Source organism: Notothenia coriiceps, unplaced genomic scaffold (genome assembly GCF_000735185.1).
Source record: "Notothenia coriiceps isolate Sejong01 unplaced genomic scaffold, NC01 NC01_scaffold00010093, whole genome shotgun sequence".
Taxonomy (NCBI): domain Eukaryota; kingdom Metazoa; phylum Chordata; class Actinopteri; order Perciformes; family Nototheniidae; genus Notothenia; species Notothenia coriiceps.
The window spans coordinates 180,722-204,733 of record NW_011342794.1 but is presented as its reverse complement, the minus strand read 5'-3'; the positions used below and the strand labels follow the sequence as shown (position 1 = coordinate 204,733).

General features: G+C 39.9%; 2 protein-coding genes across 3 annotated transcripts in view; one reads left to right on the top strand and one right to left on the bottom strand.

The window, feature by feature from the left end:
• LOC104945864 (zinc finger protein 106-like) overlaps positions 1-10,654 on the top strand; it is a 13,875-nt gene extending 3,221 nt beyond the window's left edge. The window contains exons 8-21 of the mRNA XM_010771590.1: positions 4,032-4,186; positions 4,283-4,343; positions 4,676-5,477; positions 5,567-5,613; positions 5,700-5,842; positions 6,014-6,148; positions 6,393-6,509; positions 6,822-7,013; positions 8,177-8,239; positions 8,541-8,660; positions 9,051-9,122; positions 9,229-9,300; positions 9,483-9,629; positions 9,764-10,654. Coding sequence (XP_010769892.1) covers positions 4,032-4,186; positions 4,283-4,343; positions 4,676-5,477; positions 5,567-5,613; positions 5,700-5,842; positions 6,014-6,148; positions 6,393-6,509; positions 6,822-7,013; positions 8,177-8,239; positions 8,541-8,660; positions 9,051-9,122; positions 9,229-9,300; positions 9,483-9,629; positions 9,764-9,814 — 2,177 coding nt within the window. The 3' untranslated portion in view covers positions 9,815-10,654. The remainder of the gene's footprint in view (positions 1-4,031; positions 4,187-4,282; positions 4,344-4,675; positions 5,478-5,566; positions 5,614-5,699; positions 5,843-6,013; positions 6,149-6,392; positions 6,510-6,821; positions 7,014-8,176; positions 8,240-8,540; positions 8,661-9,050; positions 9,123-9,228; positions 9,301-9,482; positions 9,630-9,763) is intronic.
• Positions 10,356-23,540, bottom strand: capn3b (calpain 3b). 2 transcript variants are annotated; one of them, XM_010771591.1, is made up of 23 exons: positions 23,027-23,540; positions 20,944-21,013; positions 20,345-20,463; positions 19,602-19,735; positions 19,070-19,238; positions 18,420-18,503; positions 18,225-18,316; positions 18,036-18,113; positions 17,571-17,731; positions 16,738-16,907; positions 16,644-16,655; positions 15,906-16,114; positions 15,752-15,785; positions 15,092-15,115; positions 14,785-14,874; positions 13,900-13,977; positions 13,751-13,808; positions 13,606-13,670; positions 12,857-12,925; positions 12,696-12,774; positions 12,010-12,126; positions 11,776-11,834; positions 10,356-11,067 (listed from the first exon to the last, which is right to left on the bottom strand). In XM_010771591.1, exons 1-23 carry the CDS (start codon positions 23,336-23,338, stop codon positions 11,041-11,043), a joined length of 2,310 nt encoding a protein of 769 aa, XP_010769893.1. In that variant the 5' UTR covers positions 23,339-23,540; the 3' UTR covers positions 10,356-11,040. The 2 variants fall into 2 exon arrangements, with proteins under 2 accessions (XP_010769893.1, XP_010769894.1); XM_010771592.1 differs by lacking the exon at positions 15,092-15,115.
• Between the last annotated feature and the right edge of the window lie 472 nt (positions 23,541-24,012).

The window sequence follows — 24,012 nt, the reverse complement described above, 5'->3', positions numbered from 1 at the left end:
ACGAAACATTTCGACGTAGCAGTGGCTATTATCTTGCAGTACATATAAGAACGTTCGAGAACGCGCCGGGCGTCATTTTACTTCAAGCGCGAAGCCTAAACGGGGGCCGGAACACCAACTGTGGGGACCAGATCTCCATAAGACGGACAACGATTAATACTTTATGTTCCGGCACGTACGGCAGTCACTGGCAGTGTGCTGAGCAACGCGCATCATTTCCTGTGAGGCTAGCATTTAAGGAGAGAGCGTAGTTAATTAATCTTGCGCACCAGGTGGAGCCTACGGGCCGCATGCCTCATCTGCGGACTCTCAGTGTGTCCTAGTCTCAAACTAATACACGACAGAAAAGTTACAACGTGGAGTACATTTTTCGACCGATCTCCTACATGGGTTCACTCTTCTAGAGGGTCTCGGTCTTTTTTTTTTTTTTACACGGTATCGGGTCTGCGAGTGACGGAGTACGACATCTACGGGACCGTTCACGAGAGACCGGACGGTAGGTGAAGTGACCGCGTTTGCGTGGACGTTTCGGTGCAGGGGTACATTTACACACTTTCTAATTTTGTTTCATGTTGGTTACTTACTAAATTAGATTTACAGACTGCATGTAAAGGAGAGTGCTGCATCGTAACTCAGCCACAGCGTACAGGGCTCGTCAGGCTTGCAGCGGCTAGGAAGAGGTACGACGGGGAAGCATGGTTGTGCAATGCTACGACTGGTCAGCTGCTACCTGACGTGCGTCTGTCTGCTGGTAGTCTCAGTTGTGTATTGGGTGTTTGTGGTTCGGAGTCACACGCGTCATACTGTAAATGTGTAAAACATAGGAACTTTAGTAAATGAACGTGGGACTTTACGCTCCAATTTTGTCAATAGAAAATATTATGGTATTTTTACACAAGTTTGCCTGGACTGGTCAAACTCTATGTTATCGAATCTTATCTCATACAGGGCTAGGCTAGTGCACGTCGCCCCCTAGCCTCGGCTAGTGCACTAAAGTTTTCTAGCTTAGCCTCCTTTTTCTTTAGACTCTAGCCTAAAAAAAACGACATGTCCCACAATGCATCTTGTTTTGTGACATGTTTGCTGAAGAGACTTGCAATTATTTGCCCTGGACTTCTGCTTTCAGACGTAGTTAATTACTAAGTTATTATCCTATCCGATAATAATCAAATTCAGAGGCAATAATGTAATATAATACATTTATATAGTTACAACCGGCCCTTTGAGACTTTGGTTACGACAAGCAATGGGAGTTCCCCCGGGAGAACCTGGAACTGGGTATGAAGTGAACTACACCCCCAAACACGATACCAGACTTCAGAGGTGGAAGAACTAAACACATCCTTTACTTGAGTAAAAGTACTGATCCAATCATGTAACAAATCCCTTACAGTAAATGCCCTGCGTTCACGATGTAGCAATCGCGCTTCTATTGGCTATACTCGGACACATTGCACGTGATAGGCTAAGGGGCGGTTCATCTCTAAGCGGTTGACCAATCACAACAGAGCCGGCCAGCTTACCGATCAGAGCAGACTGGGCTCTGGTTTCAGACAGAGGGTGAAAAGAGGTGCTGCAGCAGTTTGAAAAAAATAAGTTCAGTCAAGTTTAAAATAAATGCTTTGCTCTTAAATGTAGAAAAGAGGTACAAGTACCTATAAAAGTTAACTCCCCTAAAATCTCACCTGCCTATTTGGATGTGTGCTGAGTGTCTTTGTGTCCTTGTGTCCTCCGCAGGTCCAGAACTGGGCTCTGGGGCTTTTGGCACGGTGGTCCAAGCTACGGCTTACGGCATCAACAAGGCTGGAGTCTCGCAGCAGGTGGCCGTCAAGATGCTTAAAGGTCAGCGTTTCATTTATTTAGTCCGTGGAGGAAATGCAAACATGCTATGAAGGTCATTTCAGCAGCTGTTGTGATATTTGACACTGCAGAGAAACACCAGACTGTGGAGAAAGAGGCCCTGATGTCCGAGCTGAAGATGCTGACTCACATCGGTCACCACGCAAACATTGTTAACCTGTTGGGGGCATGCACAGACTCAGGTACAGTTGGTGGTAATTGTAAGCTAATAACACACAGGAACAAGAAATGTGTTCATGCATCACTAATATTCTTTCCCCAAATGTTGTATTTGTTTCCCTCATGCAGGACCCACGTACCTGATTTTCCAGTACTGCTGTTATGGAGATCTTCTGAACTACCTTAAGACAAACAGAGAGCTCTACCACAAGTCTGTCACCGACGCTTTCACCAAGGACCGATTCAGCAGCATTTACCACAACCTGCAGCCCAACAAAAGCTCTAGGTGGGGAAACACGGGGTAGGAGGAGGAATATTGGGAATCATTTGGCGAAAAGGGCAACAAAGGGTGGATCAATCATAAAGACAAGACTCTATATAAGTGAAGGCATATCTAGAAATTGACTTCAGTTCACCTTTGTGTTTTTTTCAGTGAGGTAGACAAAGCAGCGGATCATTACATGCCCATGCACCGCTTTACCACCGGAGGGCAGGAGGACATCGCCCTGCTCCCCATCAACCTCAACAACAGCATAGAAGGTGATAAAGTACCTCCTGCATGTCAGATCACGTTCAGTTTTTCGTGCACAGAGTAGCAGATCCTTCTGAGTTTTTCACTGACACTAACTCATGCCGGGTTCTCTGCAGAACCTTTGATTTACGAAGACCCGGACGATCTGACGGAGGACTCGCAGACGCTGACCTTCGACGACCTGCTCAGCTTCGCCTTCCAGGTGGCCAAAGGCATGGAGTTCCTCTCCTCCAAGAATGTAAGAGACAAAGGGCCACACTGTTAAAACGTCCCACATTCACACCATGCTCAGCCCCATACTGTACAATCAATGGTTCTAGTTTATATGTAGTATTTAGTGTATTCTTATGGGTTAATTAGGCAGACAAAACAAGCTGGTTGAGGAATTTAGGAGATCGTTTTGGGCATTTTTCAGTAATATATGAGATTCTTTAAATAAACAATTGATTAATCCTGAAAGAAAATCTGCATATTAATTGGTAGTTTGAAAAAAAGACTCATTTGTAAATAGAAAGACTTAATTTTATCAAAATATGTGTTATCACACTCTTGAATTGTAGATATAATCTTAACTTTTCTTGATTAAACATTCCTAGCTAGGGATGTCCCGATCCGATTCCGAACATTTGATTTTGACAATTTGCCGATACCGATTTTTCCCGATCCGATCTTTATGCAATGCATTAAGAGAAAAAAAATAAAAAAAGCTTTCAAGTTGTCCCTTAAGGTTATTTTTTTATTTAAATTGGATATTCTATCCAACATGGATATAGCTTCTTTCTTTCACAGCAGCATTGGATCAAAAATAAAAAATAAAAAAAATAAAAAAAGTACTCGTTAGCTTACTGCTACAATTAGACACTGCGCCCTGCCCACTCTGTTGCCAGATTTGAGAGAAATAAGCAGGTCTATGAAAACAAGCCCCAAAGAAGCAACACATACATGATGTTGTGTAATTTGAAACCAAAACTAAGGCCTCAGGATGACTTTAAGACTTGAACATGGTCATTTTTGTTTTGTAACATTGAATACAAAATTTTAAAAAAAGTATTTAAAAAAAAAAAATAAAAATCCCGATCCCCGATTTTTTTCCTCCCGATTCCGATCTTTTGAAAATCACGTGATCGGCTCCGATCCCCGATCACGTAATCGGATCGGGACATCTCTAATTTTTGGCATTTTGAGTCTTTATCGTTTCATTGTAGGAGTGTAAATATACACAGGTCACATAACAAGGCTACTTGGAAACAGCGTATATAAGAAGATAAGTTTATTTAAATAACATGTTTTGTATGAAGAGACGGCTCAAGGGAATGTACATAATGCAGTTCAAACCAGAAACGGAAGAGAAATGAACTAGTTCTAAACTCTGAAGCCTCTTATTTATTCGGATTGACGTTGTTTTAATCCCAGTCATGTCATCGGTTAGTCATCCCATAAATCTCCGAGTATATTTTTCTGTATGTTTCCTGCCTATCAGAGCAGGGCCAGATGGACCAGCTGCTGGCTGTGTCTCTGAGGGAGGACGAGCTGAGCCACTCGTTGCAGAATTTCGACGTGTCTCTGATCCAAGCCCGCAACACCCTACAGGCCGCCTACGCTGAAGTCCAGAGACTCCTGCTACTGAGGCAGCAGGTACCACGCTAATGAAGACACAGATTTTTTAAAATCTTTTCCAATGGTGTATTTTCATGGTTAACATGACATTTTTCTTCCTTCCTGCTATTACAGTTCACTCTTGAGGTCAACCATCTCAGAGCCCAGCGCATTGAAATCCTGCAAGGGATGAAAGGTACATTACATCTTTGTTTTTGCTTGTCATTGCTTTTTGGTTTACCTTAAAAAAAATATTATATATGTATGTGTGAATATATACAGTACGTATATATTTGTATATATATATTTATAATTTAGTGTATTTATCAACATGGCCGTAATATTTGGGTCCCTGACCAAAATTCTGAAACTGGATGACTAAAGGGAGGGTTATTTATTTTCTTTAATGTTCTCTGCCCCCCTGTTTCTACTAATTTAGTTTGATTTTCTGTTTCATTAATTGTCTGAATCAAAATGGAATTTGTCTTTAATACATTACTTTGTTTTTTTTCTCTAAATCTCTTCTAGAAATACACAAAGCAGCATCTGACGTAGAGAAATCCCCCCTTTTACCTGCAGCCCCTTCTCCCACTGTGCAACCAAGACTCTCCCCTCTGCCTTCCTCCAGTTTCTTCCCCTGCTCCCCCTCCGCCCCCCCGATCCGGCAACCATCGCCAACAAACACACCCGCTTCCATTAGCCCGCTCGCCCTCCCAACCATACCAGTAATGCAAGACATTTCCCAGCCATCCACCTCTGGACAAGCCATTCAAATTGTCTCCTGTATCTCTGACACACATCAGGTTCCTGTGAAGTCTCCCGTCTCCTTGTTACCTTCTGATTTCCTCCCTCCACACTCAGCTTCTCCTCCAATGGCTGTCCCCTCTTTCAAACAACCTGCAACAGAGTGCTCTACATCAGAAAATACAAATCATTTTCCGAAATCATCTCTCAGGCAGGAGAGCGTGAGGTCAGTGAGACAAGACGAAGAAAAAAAGGTAGATGACAATGACTGTGTGGAAGAGATTGGAGATGTTGTTTGCATCGAACCTATTCAAGAAAAACAGCCAGAAGCAGAAAAGCCCGTCTCCACTCCTGTACCAAAAGAAGATCTAAATACATCCGTTGTAGTAGACAACGATGGAGGGAACGAGAGCGACACCTCTCTCAAACTCATTGAGTCCCCCGTCTCGGTGGTCATTAATATCGATGAATCGGACTGTGAGGAAGTACAGAATGTTCCCGTCCAGCCGGAGCCTCCTCAGAGCTCTGTCAGTGTGGAGGTCAGCTGTTCAGGCACACAGACGATCCCGCAAAATGAAGTTGAGAGGTGAGATAGTGTTTAATGCAAGATCCTAAACATTACAAGCAGTACTATTCCGGTAAATGTGACCTTTCTTTCTCTTTTTTGCGACTCAGAAAATGTCAGCCTACACTTAAAGTTGAAGATGTAAAGATTCCTTCAGGTGAGTCTTTTTCTCCTGCTTACATAAGGTTTCCCAGAAGATGTTTCGGATGAAAAGCAAAGACCTCATTACTTTTTTCCCCCCAGAGTGCATTGAAGTGTCCGAGGATCAGGAGCCATCAGTTGGAGTTTTTTCTAACCACACCGGCCCCGTCCACGGCCTCAATGTTCACGACGGCCGCTTGTACACGTGTTCAGGGGACAACACAGCGCGGGCCTACTGTCTCATGGTACGTTCATCAGGATCCAAAATGTCTTCTCACTTTTGCCCAAGTGTGCCTCTGCTGACTAGTGTATCCCTCCCCTGAGAATAAGCAAATGTGATCAAACTAAAACCCCTCTCTTTCATGCAGAGTGTTCGTTTTAAAATATAAGATATCATGTTGTCCCTGTGTATCCAGACTAAGGAGTGCCAAGCAGTGTTTGAAGGTCACACCAACAAGGTCAACTGTCTGCTGGTGTCGTCCTCCCCTAACACTCTGGCTCGTCTCTACACCGGATCCAGTGACCAGACCATCCGCTGCTTCAGCATAAAGGTACGAAATGCCTGGACAACTGATATTGTGATACACATGACCCCCTGTATTTCGTATTTGACTTTTCCACCCTTGTTAGACAGGGTAAAATCCATCGTTTTGTCCAAAAAATATAGTCTTTACTGGCAGAGCTAGTTATAATTGAATCGTTGAATTGCTAATCTAAAGTTCTGCCTCCTGTTGTCGGGTTTGCATTTTGAACGTTTTATTTTTTGTTGATGCATTTTATTCCTCTTGTCTCTAGACCACACGGTGTCTGGAGCAGATCACGCTGTCAGACAGAGTGCTGTGTTTGCACTCTACCTCCAACATCCTGTATGCTGGACTCGCTAGTGGATCAGTGGCTAGCTTTGACTTAAAGGTGAGTGACACTGTCCTCTATGTTTGTTCAACTGTAAAGCCCACTGAGAAGAACGTATTTAGTGATTTTGGGCTATATAAATAAACTTTGATTTGATATTGGGTTTGGTTCAGTCAGATTATGTTTTTCACTTGTGTAGAAAAGCTTTTCTTATCTGTATATGCAGCCACTCATTTTACAGTATTGTAGACTGTATTGCACAAGTCTTGCTTTCTCCTTTCTCTGCCAGAGCAATGTTCTTACAGTGGATTTAAAAAACAATAAACATGATCTCTATATCTTTCTTAAACCTCCTCCTGAACTCTCTCGTAGACTCTGAAGAACTTGGATGTGTTTGACTGCCACGGCCCGCGCGGGGTCAGCTGTCTGGGCACGGCTCAGGAAGGCGCCCGCCGGGTGCTGCTGGTCGGCTCCTACGACAGCACCATCAGCGTGCGGGACGCCAAGAACGGCCTGCTGCTGCGCACGCTGGACGGCCACACCAAAACTGTCCTCTGCATGAAGGTGAGGACTGGGAGACACGCCTACGCCTGGACACTGTTTAAAATCAGAACACCTTTATTCGTCCCACAAAGGGGACATTTACATTGTTACAGCCAAAAGTAAAGAGCCCAAAAACGGCTTAATATTAACTAAGAAGCATGCACAATTACACATCCAGTACCAGCAGGGACGTGCACAGGTAATGGCTATTGTTGCCCGGGCAACAGCCCGTTTGCCATTTTTGTCTGACCTGCCCCTCCGGAGAGAGCGAGAGTTTTGTTTTTTTTCTATTGTGGCCGAATCAACACGATAAGCCCACAATTAGTATTGTAGCGTCTCGCAACAATTATACTTGTTTTTGTGCTTCTGTCTTTCTGTGTCTTTTACCCTGCTCCGTAAACTCCCTCAACGGGGCCGCTCTCTCTCTCTTTTCTTGATCGCCCTCTCACGGAGAACACTTCACACTGTCCCGCTTCATTGTAGGATTTCTGCTACGTCTCTACCACTTTAGTTTGACCATCTCTGTTATTAAGTTATGGAATACTAAATAAATAAGTAATTAGATAACTTACCGTCACTGCGCTCATAAAGAATGATAAGAATAATGTGTATTGAACTGGTTTCATTCATTAGTGAGTTTATTTAAAGTAATTAGTTGGAAGCCCTATTTTATCAGTATGTCTGCACAGCAGTTACAATGGAAACTACATTAGAACAGAATTGTCCCCGTTTTGTCTTTAATAGTAACTAACATGAGATATGTTAATGAGATATGGACCGCAAAACAAAACATGTCCCTGGTTTTCATTTTTAAAATCAAGTAATGACGAATTTAGCAGTTGGACATAAAAGTAAACTGAGAGTCACTTGCAATGAGTGTTTTATTTTATAAACCTTTTACATTAAAAACAAGTTAGAATTTTCAAAAGGTTGTATGTTTTTTTGGGGGCGGGCCCTTTTTCCAGTTTAGAGCAATAGCCCCTCCAAATGTCTGTGCACGTCCCTGAGTACCAGTATTTAAAAACAATAAGTCTAGCATGTATTAAATAGTGTAATAGCAGCCAGGTTTTTTAGTATTAAAAGTGAAAGTATATTAACATGATGATGATCTTTGTTTGGATAAGGACACTAAATGATTTGAAATTTGTTTGCAGAGGAAATTCTGATTTACTTGTTGTTTTCAGGTGGTGAACGACCTGGTCTTTAGCGGCTCCACTGACACATCGGTTCATGCTCACAACATCCATGTGAGTGTCAAATATATTTCCATGAGTTTAACTATCTATGAATACGAAAAGGTCGGGCGCTTGCACTACGTTTTGATGCGTTTTAACAACAGAAATCTAATAAACAGAAAATGTCATGAGTCTTGGAAGTTACTGAGACAAAAATATAAAACATGCTTTAGTTTAGTTGCTTTCTTAATCTTGAAACATTAACCTTTTACTTTAAGCACAGTGACTCCCTGGGTTTGCGTTAAAGGTCGTTTCTGTTTAACTTCATTCATTCACTGTCAACGTTATTTTTATTGTCCATCTTTATTTGCAGACGGGTGAGTTGGTCCGAATCTACAAAGGTCACAATCATGCCGTCACATCGATAGTCATCCTGGGGAAAGTGATGGTGACAGCCTCTCTGGATAAGATGGTCCGAATTTATGAGCTGCAGGTAGAGTATTCACAGCTCAAGTTTACAATAATGTTTAGATTTTTTTAATAAGTGGCAAGTGTTTTTAAAAGTTAATCGAAAACTAAAGTATTAGATTTTTTAACTTCAGACCTCAGTTCAAAAGAAGACCATTTGTATAAGTCTTTCTTTTGCTTCTCCATCCTTGCATAATACTCAAAACAAGCTTTGTCTCCTTTACAAATTACAATTAGACTGTTTATAGCTTTCATTTGTACCATTCACAAATTAAGGAAAACCAGTCCCTATTTGAAAAACCTTTTTTTTTTAAATCGAGTTTTTTTTTTAATCTTAATTATTCATCTGTTTCCTTATGTTTCAGGTGAATAACTATATATTATTAGATTAACTTCTGTATTTGTGTCTTCACAGTCCCATGACCGCCTGCAGGTGTACGGGGGTCACAGTGACATGGTGATGTGCATGGCCGTACATAAGAGTGTGGTACGTGGAATTGAACTTGCCCAGCCATCATTTTGAATCCTTACTTGCATGACAGAGGTTGATTCATGATACTGTTGAAATATCTGACATTGTTTGTCCCACTCAGATCTACACGGGCTGTTATGATGGCTCCATCCAAGCTGTGAAGCTCAACTTGATGAAGAACTACCGCTGCTGGGTAACGACTCAAACTCATTGTGCATAAAGCATTCAGAGATTTTAAGTCGGATGAAACATAACGTAATCAGTGCCTTTACTCTGATCCAATTCCAAGAGACATATTCCACAAGATATTGAATGAATATACCATTTCTAAATGCATCTTAACATGTGTCTCTGTGACCTTTGCCCTCTGTTCAGTGGTGTAACTGCACTCTGATCTTCGGCATGGCGGAGCATCTCTCTGAGCACCTCCTCAGAGATCACAGCAACCCAAACCTGCAGGCGATCAAGTGTCGCTGGAGAGGCTGCAGCTCGTTTTTTGGCACACAGCAGGCTGTTAGAGAGGTAACGCACCGACCCTGTGTAATTCTGTGTGAGTGAAGTATTAGCTGAGTAATGTGTGAGAGTCTGAATCGTGATAATATGAACAGAAAACAGTATAAGAGGCGTTTTTTGTCTTGCTTGTATTTTCTCTGCAGAAGCTTCCAGAACACATGCAGAGCCACGTGGAGAAAGACAGTGAGGTGTAGCAGCAGTGGAGCAGCGGTGGAGCTGAAGAGACTCAGCATATGCGGTTGGAGTCCCATGCGTTATAGTACTTAACTGAACCCTTGGTTTCAAAGTTCTTTTCAGGGTTTTGGGTTAAATCTTTCTGTTGAATTCAAATGGGAGGTCGTCTTCTGTTCTCTAGCTATAAAAGTACTATTCACATCTCTTTGGTTTTGTGTGTACTCTGGGGTCTCTGTTGACAGTCCGCTTGTCGTTGATCCCTGAATGATTACATTTATTATCAGTTATTTGAGTGTAAAAGGTTTTATTTATGTTTTTTTTTTTATGAACTGTGAATTAATGACTTTTATAAAGCTACCTTTCTCAGAAACAGAAATGTCATTAGTAAATACAAAGCTACATTTTACAAGCATTTCTACAACTATGCTGCATTGGCTGAAACACCTCCGAAACCTAGGGCTAATATTTAGCAACCCGATCCTACTTTATTAGCGATAATACAATTTGATATGAAGGTATTTTCCTGTAATAATTTCTCCATAATGACTTCCTGACTCAGACTGTTGTCTTATGCTTCATTACATATTGATCACTTTTACATTGTTACATTTCAGAGATGAACGGTAGGCATCGTACTTGTCCCCTGTATCCCTTCATATGTTTGAGAACTTTGTTTTTGGCAATGGAAGAAGTGGAGGTGAAAGTTGTAAGACCAAACTGTCCAGAGTACCTTCTAAGAGAGCCGTTTTAAAGTCATGCCTTCATTTTTCTATGTTATACTGTCCACTGTACAGTGTGTATTTGATTTGTGTTTCATACCTACTGTATGTGTACAGCAGTAAAAAATATAATCTAGAAAATGTTCCTCTGCTTTTTTGAAAACATTATATATTCTCTAAAAATGCTGTCATACAAAAGGTTACATTTTGGTTCATATTCAAACATTACTTAACAATGATACCCAAAGTTTTAGCATTGCAAACCAAATATTCTTAACAACGTCACTGCCCAAAACATGATTGATGCTGACACATTAACATAAGTGACATAACATTGACCTTACATTTACACCATCATAGTTTGAATGATCTGAGAAATCTAAATTCCACATCAAATCCGGATATGATTCGCAATCAAACATCTGATTTGTGAAAAAGATTTAGATGTCGCAAAAAGTATGTGCAAGAAGAGATGAAGTCTGAAGTCATGAACATCAGCTCCACGTGTCAGCGCTCGGGAAGGTCACTTAAGAATACATGGTCAGCTGAAGCCACTGGAAAGAGAGACATAGAAACAAATATGAGCTTAAATGGGGTTTCATTTTGATAGTTACTCACAGCACACACATTGTGACTAAAAACCCAAGACACATTCAACTGTTTTGTAATGCATGGTCGATTTTGTGGATGTAGTATATTGTCGTATGTCATTGCACCTTATAGTGAGGAGTAGTCTGAAATGTTTGTTCTTAATAAATGGACAGAATTTTAGAAACCCTTGTAAGTGTTATGTAATCCAACATAGAAGTACCTCATAGTGCAATCAAAGACTGTGATAAAAGTTATTCAGTCAAACTATTACGCTCTTACTTTTAACACTAGAACCGCCAACTGGGTCAATTTGACCCAGAGCTGTTTTTTATTGTATGTAACTTTTTTTCAATAACATAGTCTCCCAGTCCGTGACTTTTCCTGAAAGTGTGTTATGTAGCACCCTATGTTGTCAAAATATCAATACCACAGGACAATTTTTCTTTTTAAAGCAATACTTTTACTTTGAAAATCAATGCATTCTAATGCTGGGTCAATTTGACCCCGGTGGCGGTTTTAGGTATAAAAATCTGGCGGTTCTAACATGAATGCCCTTCCTCACATGCATGACTCTCAAAGAACATGTTTGTAGAACTGTACGTGACGACATACAGTATAAATGGCAAAAGACACAGAATATCATGTTGTAAAGAACACTAAAACAGACTTACCTCCAGCACATTGAGCTTTATTACTCCATCTCCGTCTTTGTCGAAGGCGTTAAAAGCTCCTGCAAGAGACGCAACAAGTCAGTCTTTATTTAACTCTTAATAAAACGTACAGTGATGCAAGGCTCCAGTTACCGGCTTACACAATTGAAATGTGGCCCTGCAAAGATTTTTTTAAAGTGTAAAAATATTCAGAGGAAATAAATGAATGAAAGGTGAGAATGTGGTGTTACTTACTGAACATGCCCTCTAGTCTCACGAAGCAGCAGATGTAACTGTCGAAGTCGATGTTGAGGTGTTCGTCCGCGTAGCGCATGGCTATGATGTCATACAGCTGTTTGTTCAGGTGGAACCCTGCATGGGAGGGACACTCAGATTAGTCGATAGTTTATTTCCAGTTTCTTTCAAGAGAACGGCAATTATGGGATGTTATTTCTGATAAAAGCTGAGAGAAATAGAATCCTTGCAATTTTATTTGGTTATGAATTGAAAGATGTGAAGTGTAGTCTACAACATTTACATTTTAATTTAGAGAGCACAATTGATGTAGTTATATATTTTTTATTTTCAAAGCCTAAATATAAGCTAGTATAAAATCTGTAATTTTCAATAAACAAATGTTGCAATTATCCTTATGGTTTCTTGGATGTTCAGTACACATTTCAACCCAATCCAGTGAATATTAAATCATTGTTGAGGCTTATAATAGAAAAGCTGAATCACAATCCTAAATAAAATGGGAAACATGAAAGATGAAATCCATGAACTGACATGAAATTAAGTGAATTGGGATATCTTGTGAGTTGCCGTTGGTAATGCACTTCTTTACACATGCATAGAGAAATGTTGTGTGAGTAATTAATACTTAAATAAATATATTTGTTTATTGTTAAAAAGTATTTCTTTTTTGAAGCTGTGCTCACCTGCATCATTAACAGCGTTCCTCATCTCAAAACTACTGATGGAGCAAGATTTGTCTTTATCGTATTTTCTGAAGATCAGCTGGAGACACACGAGGAGACGGACAGTCAGTTGTTTGTTTTGAAATAAGCAGAAGATATAGAAAGATTAAAAACGGTCCCACCTGCCACTCCTTGATCTTTTTCCACAAGTGTTTGAACTCCTGCAGGTTCAGCTTCCCCGTACCATCAGTCTGAGAGAGGTCGGTTATGGAAAACCAACGGAGCCAGTAAGGACGATTTTAGATCGTAGAGATAAAATAGGGCTGAAAAGTGTGTATTTTTTACACTCAACATTCTATTTAACTTATCAAATTCATATTAATATTGGCCTATAAACCATATCCTCAATTTGAATATACCACCCTTTTAAAAACAGGCACATGCCTCCCTTTGTGTGTTGCAAGCAGAAAAGCAGACTTTTTTTTTTGACTGCCAAAAGATATGGATTTAAGCAAAAAATATTTAGATAAAACGCCTGAATTGCTTTGAAAACTCTGGAAAAGTTGTTAATTTAAGTCAGAAACAATATTATAATTTTAGTGAAGCCTATCATCTTGAAATGTAACTGTGCAGAAATGTTGTGTTTAAACAGAATGAATAGACCTACACAAAATAGATGACAATGAATGCTGATTTACAGATGTGAATGTTAATATTATAACATTATTTTTACTACTGATAAATGATGTGTTACTTCTTTGACTTTGCTATACTAGAGTATACAGGTAACATAGTTTCCATGTTCTACCACTGGGTGGCTCAACGGAGTAACTGAGGATGTTCAATAACTAGAGGAGTTCAAACCAATAAATAACCACCTTATCTGTTGTGAGCTCTGTATAAACTCTGGTGGTTTCAGCTGAAAGGATACATCCATCAAGGCGATCATACTCCGACATGTCTCAAGGCTGAAACCCTCTGTCTTTATGTCATTATCTGTAGAAAGGAAGGCTCGGTATGATTGATCACATGACACACAATGCATAATAATGACTCAAATCAACCAGTGTACTCACGTTTAGAGAGCACGTTCTTCATGACCGTCTTGAGTTCGTTAGCGCAGATCTGCATGTCCTGATAGAGGGTGGGACAATTTGTTTCATGTATTAATATAAATATAAATAGTAAATCCAAGTCTTGCCTGTTTTATCCTTCCTGTACTCACATCTCCAGCAATCGTTTGGTAAATGGCTCTGAACCTTTTTTCCTCCTCAGTCTCCTCCTCTTCTTGGAGTAGATTTATCTGAGGGCCACGTGAGAAAGAAGTACATTTCTTAAGATGATAAGGGTCCAATATTTCATCGCCATATTCAATCTGCTTTAGTTTGCTCATGACAGAACAGCAAACACTCATAACACAACAGTAAAGACACACAAAAAAAAACTAAAGACACATGCTACCAATAAGTAATAAAACCTACGCCGTAAATGTAACATTCATTCGTGGATATTGACAGTCAAATAGGAATGTCTTTTGCAAAATAAGAATGAACATGATTTTTGGCCCAAATATGTTACTGTGAGGTGGTTTTGGTGTAAATTGGAAAAGGTTTGACTACCTCCATGTGCTGGATAAGGACATTACTGAATATAACAGAACAGTAGAGCAATGTCGTTTTTCAGAGATGATTTGACCAGATTCTTAAATAAATATTGCACAAATAGGACTACTTTTCCTATCGATAACTTTTGAGTTCTCAGTTATCTTGAAACATTAAAACGATGTGTTTAATGTGTTCGTGTTGCTCTATATATAACACTACATTTATGACGTTTAAGCTCTGGATGCTTTCCCGTAGCACAGGAAAGCCACCCATTGGATAAACATAAACAGCTCGGCCCGTCTAACCTGAGGCCTCACAGAGAAACAGGTGCAGCGGAGACACTTGAGATCATTTGGCCCCACTCTCAATTGTTTAATTCTCAAAGGGGTTATTTGACCTGGCCGAGAGCACATGTCAGAGCCGTCAGTCTCCAGAAATGAGTAACTACCAGCTCTTAGCTGTGTGTCTGCAGTGTCAACGTTTGTGTCCTAAAACCAGGAGATTACCTTGGGCTTCTTGTTCTTCTTCTCTCCCCGAATGCCGTCATGCTCGATTTCTTTGTTGGCTTTTGCTCTGTCTGACACAAATACAATAGGCTGGCATGGGAAATTAGTTAGTAAGAGGAGAGACGGGTTAAAAAAAGACAAACAGAAAAGAGAGAGTTATTTATAGTTATTCCACTGGTTTTATTCTGCGATAATGGCACAAACATTTAAAACAGCAGACATAATGGAGAGTAGCAGGAGTGAAGCAGTGGATAAAGCAGAGTTTAAATAGCCATCTAGCAATGCTTTTGACACATGCATGCATTACCTTCTCCTTCTTTTTCGTGTCTTGCTGATGACCAATGACACAAGGAAGGACAGAAGGATGAAATGAGATGAAAAGGAGGAAAACACTTATGACAGTTAGTTATTTTTGTGGGAAAACAATGAGTAGAGTGTGAATTTGGAGATGACAAATAGTTTGAGAAAACAATGTTGATTAAATATGTGTTACACAGTTGGGGTTTAGAAAATATGAAATGCAAACTGATATTTCAGTGTGTTTCAGGCAGTAGGCCTTTTAAAAAGGAAGTAGGAAAGGATGCTTTGTTTGGGAATTAATTTCAAATGTTCCTTTGGGAAGCTGGGAGCTTGTGTATTTTTCTTAATAACTTAATAATAAAATATCATTATCTCTATCCTATCCTTAAGTTGTGTTACGTCTGATTCTCTTTCAATTAAAATGTCTTATAAAGTTAAAAAAAATTCAAGTGTGTTGTAAAAGAAAGTATCCCCTTCAAACATATTTTATATACCGTGTCCTCTAATAAAATCACAATCCCAACATATAAACTTGCCCCTAGAAGTGATTAAAACCATGTCAGAATAATTAGACATAAAAGGTGAACCTACTCTTTTGTTTTTAATCTTTTCACCACTGAATTATCAAGACATATCTACAACCCCACTATTCAAACACTTTGCGAACCTGTGTTTTGTCAGACCCAACGCTATCCTCCTCCCTGTGAGGAAAAACAAACACATTAAGATTCCTTTTAGTCCTTGAATGACCTTTCACTTGAAGACCTTATATTTGCAATTGTCAACAATCCCCAAAATATGCCACCCTGAGTGATACTTACTCGGTAATGTTCTGCTTCTCAGAGAAGACCCTGAGGATGAACTCCCCCTCCTGATGGGCTTCAAAGGTGGTGGGGATGATGACGTACTCTCCTGGAGGAAGATGGATGCGCTCCGTCACCTCGCGCAGGTTAATGTAGGTCTTACATTTAGCTTTGGAGGCGTTGTACAGGAAGAAGTCCTTCTGCAGGTGTTGATTCTGTCCAAGCATCTATGGGAGGAGATGTATCAGATGGTGGGATGGGAATAAACTCTTCAAATAAGAAAAGCAGTCAAAACAGAAAAGGTATTTACGGAAATGGATCATTCAAAAAGAGGGAATTGAGACAAAAAAGATCAAAGATCCTACGTTTAGGATTGAAAGTATGAAATACATTAAATTAATAATTCCTAGCTCAATAAAGGATACATTCAATTAAAATTAAGAACTACAATGGATGAAACAAGCAGTTTGACTGGCCTCTGGGAAATAGGAAGGGCATTTTCACTATTTTATAACTTTTTGTTGACTAAACGGTTAAATAATCAAATAAATAAATGACTTTAAGTCAGTGTTGTAAATTATTATAAAGTAGTTTGGCTTGTGATGTCACGTGTACATTAAGGTTTCACAAGAGCTATATACTGCTTATCTACGACATGAACTGCTAACCCAAACACACACAGACTCAAATCTCTGGAAATACAGGCCGATACTGTGGACATCATCAAACTAACGTCCTCTTTCAGGATGGCCGTACCTCCTTGGGCACCTGCAGAGACAAAGAAGAAGATATTGAACCCGCTGAATGCACATCTGCTTATCCAGTGGTTTTGTTTTTTTGTGATCAGTACCTCGTAGATGGAAAATCCAATGGTGAAGAACTTGGCCCCTTGGTGGCGCTGCATCCTGCGACCTTTCTGCATCAGAGCCACGACCACGGTGCAGGCCGCCTGGCGGTCCTCAGGGTCGTCGTCCTCCTCGGACAGCTGCAACCGATACTGAGGGTTCGTCCAGAAAGTGTCTGTGAAACACAACAAGTATATTCACATTTACAAGTGGTCACATGAAAGCAGTGACAACACAAGATCCAGGTGGGAAAGATATTGATCTTTTTTAAACTGCTTAGTTGAATACTCGATTCTGATTGGTCAAGTCAGATCCCCCCCCACCCCCGGAGCGGAGCAGCGCAACTGAAATTATGAGCTTTTGACGGCGCGCTATGCATTGGGACCCCTTGAGGGGGTTACCATACATGTCGTTGCAGTTCATTAAAGGGTGTTTCATGTTGTCGTTGCTGTGGACCTTCTTAATCTACCTTCTTTGGGGGCCCCCTTCTGGTCCGGGGCCCAAAGCAGTTGCCTGGTGCGCCCCTGGAACACGGTATGGGCTGTGCACTGTTCAGGGCGTTTTATTGGAAGAGAAACTGTGAACTGACTTGGAAAGTTACAGAAAACTTCAATCAGTGCTGCCGTTCATTTTAAGTTGTTCCCGCAGTTCCAGCCATTTTTAAGTCAATAAAACAATTTCAAATATTATTAGCAGTCAAGTTGTTTGATTATTTAGCATGTGCCCATGTAATAAGCGGGAACATTTGTAGTGAGGCGGCCATTATTTTTTTTAAAACCAACCCCAACGCCCAACTTATTGGCTTTAAGAGGAATATTTTGGAAACATTAAGGCCTACTTTTGTTGTTCCTGCAGCCGCCGGCAGAGCTGCCTCGCACCCAGCGACCCTCGTTGACCGACACTGTCCAACTGGTCCTCTCCTCACACTGCAAGGTGTCGGGAGTCAGATTACACATTTCCAGCTTTGTGAAGTTCTTCTTGAATTCATCAAAAGCCATCCTAGAGGTCGAACAGACAAAAGGAAGTTCTTTAGAATTTGATATGATGAAAATGGAAATAACCTTTTTATTGTCTTTGCAGCCGGTGTGGCTTGAAAAAAGTGACGGTTCAGATTTGACTTGAGCCAGATGCTAACATGCTAATGGAAAGAACTAATATCATCCATTCATTTGTACAGTGTAAAGTTATGATTTTAATATACATTTTTATAACTTGCAAGAAATGTGTGTTAGCATCTGTTTATTAAGATTACAGTCAATAAATGGCAAAAGGCTTGAATGTGAAAAACTGTGGTTTTACTCACCAGAACTCACTCTCCTCTACAGTCTGTTTTTTTAGGTTTTCCTTTTCAGCCGTGGAAATGGTCGACCATTCCTTTGAACTGGAAAACAAATGTAATACACAACAAGAATAAGCCATATTACATCAGAATGATTTGCAGATGTTATATGACAGTTAAATAAAAGTTCCCATGTCCTAGATATAATCTTACTTTGCACTCCATGGTCCTTTCCACAGCACCCAGCCCCAGGGATTGCGTAAGCGAATCAGGCGAATCTTGGTATCCTTTGCCACCTCGTCACACTAAAAACAACATTTTATCGGGCAGCATCATTTTGACATGCCTTAATTTACCAAGAATATAAAATCTGACTTCATAGCATAGTGGGTGGACATTATACTTCACCTCTGCCAGGCCTATGATGGAGTAAGCATGACCTTTGACCAGACCCTGTTCAGTCCGAGACTCCATCTCATTGGCTGAAGTGATCTGAAAGATACACAAGTCAGAGAAAAAAACACATCGGACATGGATAAGTACATGCTGTTAAAACATCATTTTAATACAGTAATTTATTCTGGATTTGATTTCAAAGTTTAAAAATATTGATACAATTACTTTGAACTTACTTTTAGCTTCTCATAATTTGGGAAAGCACTCTATATACATGCTAATTTATGAAAATAAATGTATCCGCGTTTTTTTTTTATAGGGTTCCTCCAACTCTGATTTGTTAGCTGGCCGGCTCTGTTGTGATTGGTCAAACTGCTTGGCGATGTCCCACCTCTTAGCCTATCACGTACAATGTGTTGGAGCGCTAGTGCGAGTGTTACATGGGGATGCCACTGTGTTATGGAAATAAACAAATGTGTCCAATTGGGGTGACGGGGGGAAAAAACTTATATGACACACTACAGGAAAAGGAAAACCACTAAATTGATTTACATAATTCAGTCAGTTGTGTTGTTGCATCTTGCTTTGGTGTCCCTGTAATGTTTGAGTGACTTTTCTCTGTTTCCTGTGCCCTTATTTCCCATACTTTCCTCACCACTCACATCTATGGAGCAGCCCATCAGCGAGCCCCTGTCCAGCGCCTTCCTCATGATGCTGTAGAGCTCTTTGGGGGCTTCAGACAACTCAAAGTACTCTGTAACCCCTCCGGTGAAATCCTCCATGGCCTCCAAAGTGTTGCCCCCTTTAAGGGCTTCATACGATCCGTGCAACCTGAGAGAGAGAGATCAGTCATTCTGCTCTCTCTACATCTGTTCTTTACGAGCTTTGGATTTTTTTACAGGGTCTGCAGCAAATTTGGGAAACATGAGGACAGAGCAGTGATGTGCCACGTAACTGTCGCTACACTGCAGAAAGCTATAGACCTTAATGGGACATTTAGGTGAAATTGTTATCTTAAAACTTGTTTTGTTTGAAATTGGTTGAAGAAATATTATGACAGCAGGGTGAGAGGTCAGTGGTTTCACGTGTCGATCCTCTTGTTTGAACTCTACTGAAAGAATGAACATTATTAAGATATAACGTTGAAGCTGCACGACTCTTTCACTTTAGGGAAAGCTGATAGACTGCACTCACTTGGCATAAGCTTTTTCCAGAAGAGCGCTCCAGAACTCGTTCTTCCTGAAAGATTTGGTGAAGACCAGCTGGTTGTTGCAGGTGGGGATACGGTCGTCCACCACCACATCGATCCATTCTCCATAACGCCACAGCTGAGTAAAAAAATTAACAGATTCAAAACAAAGTCAATGAAGAGACAGATCGATCTCCCGCCATCTCTTAGCAAAGGTAAACTAAAATGTGTTTTTATTAGATACTTTCTTTCTTTATAATTTGAAAGAAATATCACTTTTCATGTGTGAGATGTAACACTTAAAAAACATAATTAAAACAACGTTTGGGTCATGTTACTCCTGTCAATTTTAATCTAATTTGATCAACTTTTATTTGTTTTTTATTTGAATGCGTAAATATGTTTTCGTCATTTTTTCGAATTTTCGAATTTTCTTACTTTGAATATTCTTAATGGTTTATATTTTGTTGATTTTTCCCTTAACTTTCAATTTTATATTTTATTATCTGCTGTGTTTTTATTGTCTTAAAATGAAGGACCATGAAGGAAATTAGCATTCAAGCTATGTTGTGTTTTGATGTTTAACCTATGCAAAATAATTCAGTGTAATAAGTTTATGTTTTGCACATCATGTCTTGTCCCTGGTTTAAATGTTTTTTATTATTTAAACTTTATCTTCTGAGACTATCTGTCAGAAGATGAAAGCTCAGTTGCTTTTTACACAGTGGGTCAAAAATCCATTTAAAACCTGGAAATGGAAGATGCCGGCGTAGTTTTCGGTGAAGCTCTGGTCGGGGGGGATCACTCTGTACAGCAGCTTCTCGTTCACAGTGAGGCAGGCGATGGCAGCGAGCAGCCAGCAGTCACCTGTCAACAGAAGATTTAAGAGCTGCAGAAACACTTGATCCTAAGGTACAACTTCATAAAGCAACATCAGTGAGGTGACTAAATTAGGACTCAATCTCATGGTCATTTCAGCTGCAGTGTTCCAGGCTCCAGTTTCCACCCATGTCTAAGCTGTAATGTATATTTTATAGATATTGTATTTTCCTAAACAACGGCACTGCTTTTGCTTGGCTGAGACACAATTGACTTTTTGCACAACTTTTTCTTAAACATCCATCCAAAATTAGATGAATGTGTTCTTTCTTTCTCCCTTCTCCATGCTCTTGCTCTTCAATTCTTGTTTCTGTGAACATGTAGGCTTAACTAAGGAAAACAAATGCCTATGTGTGTGCCCCATAGAGAGGCTGGGAGATCAGTGTGATGGGCTATTTTATGTGTCGAAAGACTAAATCAAGTGCTTTTCTTCCACTTGTTGGAAATTAGAAATTGTTTAAGAGTTACCTAATGTTCCTTGACAGATGTCTGTCCTGTTGGCTCCATCTACAATGAACTGGGGGTCGTCACATATTTCCTGTCATAGAAAAAAAAGCAAGTGTTAAGAAGTATTTCTGAGCAAGTTGGGAAATATCAGCGCCTTTTTTTGTCATACATTTCAAAAGCCTAAATATATTGATCAAATATTTATAACATGGGAAAATATAAATGTTTTGGTGTGTTTTTAGTCTGATATCCAAATGAAGATGTCTTGCAATATAACATGCACTCTTTATGGTAATAATAGAAAATGTAGTTAAACTATTTAATTATGCCTTTAACAAAGCTGGGTATAATACTTGACATGTTATATTCATTGAAATCTGTCGGATGACAGGTCAGATTGCTTTTTTTATTATACTTGGACAGATTGAGATCCTCGTTCAAACCAAAATGTTGCAAATTCTTTATTGATTTTGAGGTGTTGAATCAGGTAAAAAATTAAAGGAGTGCTTCTAAATCAGGCAGAGCTAGTGTTTTCGCTGCCTGGTTTTGCACCCCCTCTGTAACAAAGGCAATTAACTCTGGGCCTATCAGGTGAAATATTAAACTCTGCAACGATTTAAAAACTGTATTTGCAATGATCGACAACATGAGGACCCCGAAACTGAGAGTGAGTTGGAGAGATTTCTCTGGCTACATTCGCTGCACATTCAGGAGGAAGCAGCTGCTGGAGGTCTGCTGGTCGCGACCTCTTTAGTGATAACGTTGTGCTGCCTGCAGAAACGCCCTCAGATCATAAATACAAACCTGTCAAAACCAAGTGTCTGACTGTTTGTGGTCCTACGGGAAATGATTCATCATGCATCTTATTTTTAGACACCAATTATGGATTTTATGGTTGACTCAACATTTGCCTTCTGTATAAATACTACCGGTTAGAATTTTTTTTAGAGCACATTGTTTGATTTTATGTTGGAAGATTACATGGTATCCTGTAGATTGTCACCAAATGATGAAAAGAATAAGAGGGAAAACATATTTATGCTACACAAATTATGCTTATATTCAATGCCGTTATTCCTTGTGTAATGTTGGATAGGAATAGACATTTTCAAATGAAGCAGAATAAATCACCCTCTCATGCACACAATTTATGAAGAGGCATCCCAAGCCAAGAACATGGGAGTAATTTTACTTAAAGAGCTTTTGAAACAACTTTTGATTAACTAAAAAACACACAAAACTTGAGCAAAAAAAAAAGTTTAGCACTTTTAAACTCACGAAATATCAGGGGGGTTTCCAGCAGGGAATCTGTTTCCCTCATCAAACGATTCACCATAACTAAGGCTGTGAAAATGCCACCTCATGTTTCCGAATTTAGAGCGTGCTCTACTGTTGACCCCCTGAAGGGAATCATGTATCACCAATTTAAACGGTAAGGCAAAAAACAACATACATCACTAACCATTCATCACTAATCACTAAGCAATCAAGCAACATAAGTGTTAAGTATTCTGTTAAGGTTTGGGTCATTTGTTGTGTCTGCATTCACGTTACTGTTTGGATCTGTGTCAGTTTGTTAGGTGCCGTGGACATTTTTATAGAAGACTTAAGAAATGTCTTTTTAGCATGGCTTTTAATTAAGATATGGTTTGTGTTGTCTCATTCATCTATCATTGCCTCATTTGATTGTCCGTTGTTTAGTTTACTTTTGTTGAAAATGTATTAAATCTGCTGTACTGATATAGCTTTGACTGGTTAATGTGAATGTTCAAGTTTACATATAAAAGTAGCCATGCCAGTCACAGCAGGACTTTTGGCAGAATTAATAAAGCTGCTGCTAGCGCAATCAGAAAAATATGAAACTCTAAAGCCAGCATTGAGTTCCCACGATGTTTCCCAGCACTGTGTGACAGTCAGCTGTCTGAGATTGTAGAAGGTGACAACCCAGAGCTATGCATCCACCACAGCATGCAGCCACATGACACCCCAGCCATGTGTTGTGGTGGAAGTGGTGAGATACACAGGGATTTAGAAAATATCTCTCCCAACATGTCAAAGAAATTTTTACATTAAGATTAACCTGATACTAAAGTCTGGCACTCACCGAGGGACGTTTCCACTCAATCTTCATGGTGGGTTTGTGACTGTAAAAGAGTGAGGAGTCATTTGCAGAAAACAGGGGGTCTTCAAACACCACCTTCTTCTTCACGTATTTGTCTCGAAGTTCCAAAAAGGTCTTTAGTCGCGTGGCATCCTTGACAGCCTCGTTTCGGCTCAGAATGGCAGAGTAGATGGAGTTAGTTCCAACAGGAGGGTAGGCAGCCTTCTCATCGGGCCCAGATGATGCTTCATTTTCATAAAGCACTTTCACCTGTATATCTTCAATAACAGGCTCTCTATGTTGCTCGTCCCCCATATTGTCAGCAAAGGCCAGTTCCTGTTTTTCAAAATCAGTTTATAAAGTGCAAAAAAAACTCCTTACTGGCAGTAACAGAGCATGGACTTGCAAAACAGCCCAAGGAGACTTCCTGTGTCCTCCCTGACTCTGATGATCACTTCTAGTTCCTTATTTTGCTGTAAATGTTGTCACTACTCATGTACACTCACCACTTTCACTCCACCAGCACCCACAGTCTCTGTTGTGCGTCTGCTGATGGCTGCACCTATATATAGGCCTCTTCAGAGGAGGGGAGGAGGCTCCTTAAGAGGGACCCTAATACATTTTCAATGTGCTGATAAAGGTGGCTTTCCAAAAATCTATACATCAAACTGAAAATATGACTGGTTGTTACCTGAGACATGTAGTAGAATTAACACTACTATGTGTATGAAGGGAAGATTGTTTACACTAGTAGGAAAGAAGACATGTTATGGTAGGCCTACTCTTAAATTGCAAAACTCAAAATTGCTGTGCATTAAAAAACGATGTTGCCTTGTGTCTCGGTATGTAGGCCTATCTAGATTTGTGTACTGAAATACCAATTTGCTATAATGATATAATTATTGTGCTTTTAATTAGCAACACATGTGATATTTGAACAGTTTACTTGATTTTATTTTAACGCAAAAGACAAGCACTGTATCATAATT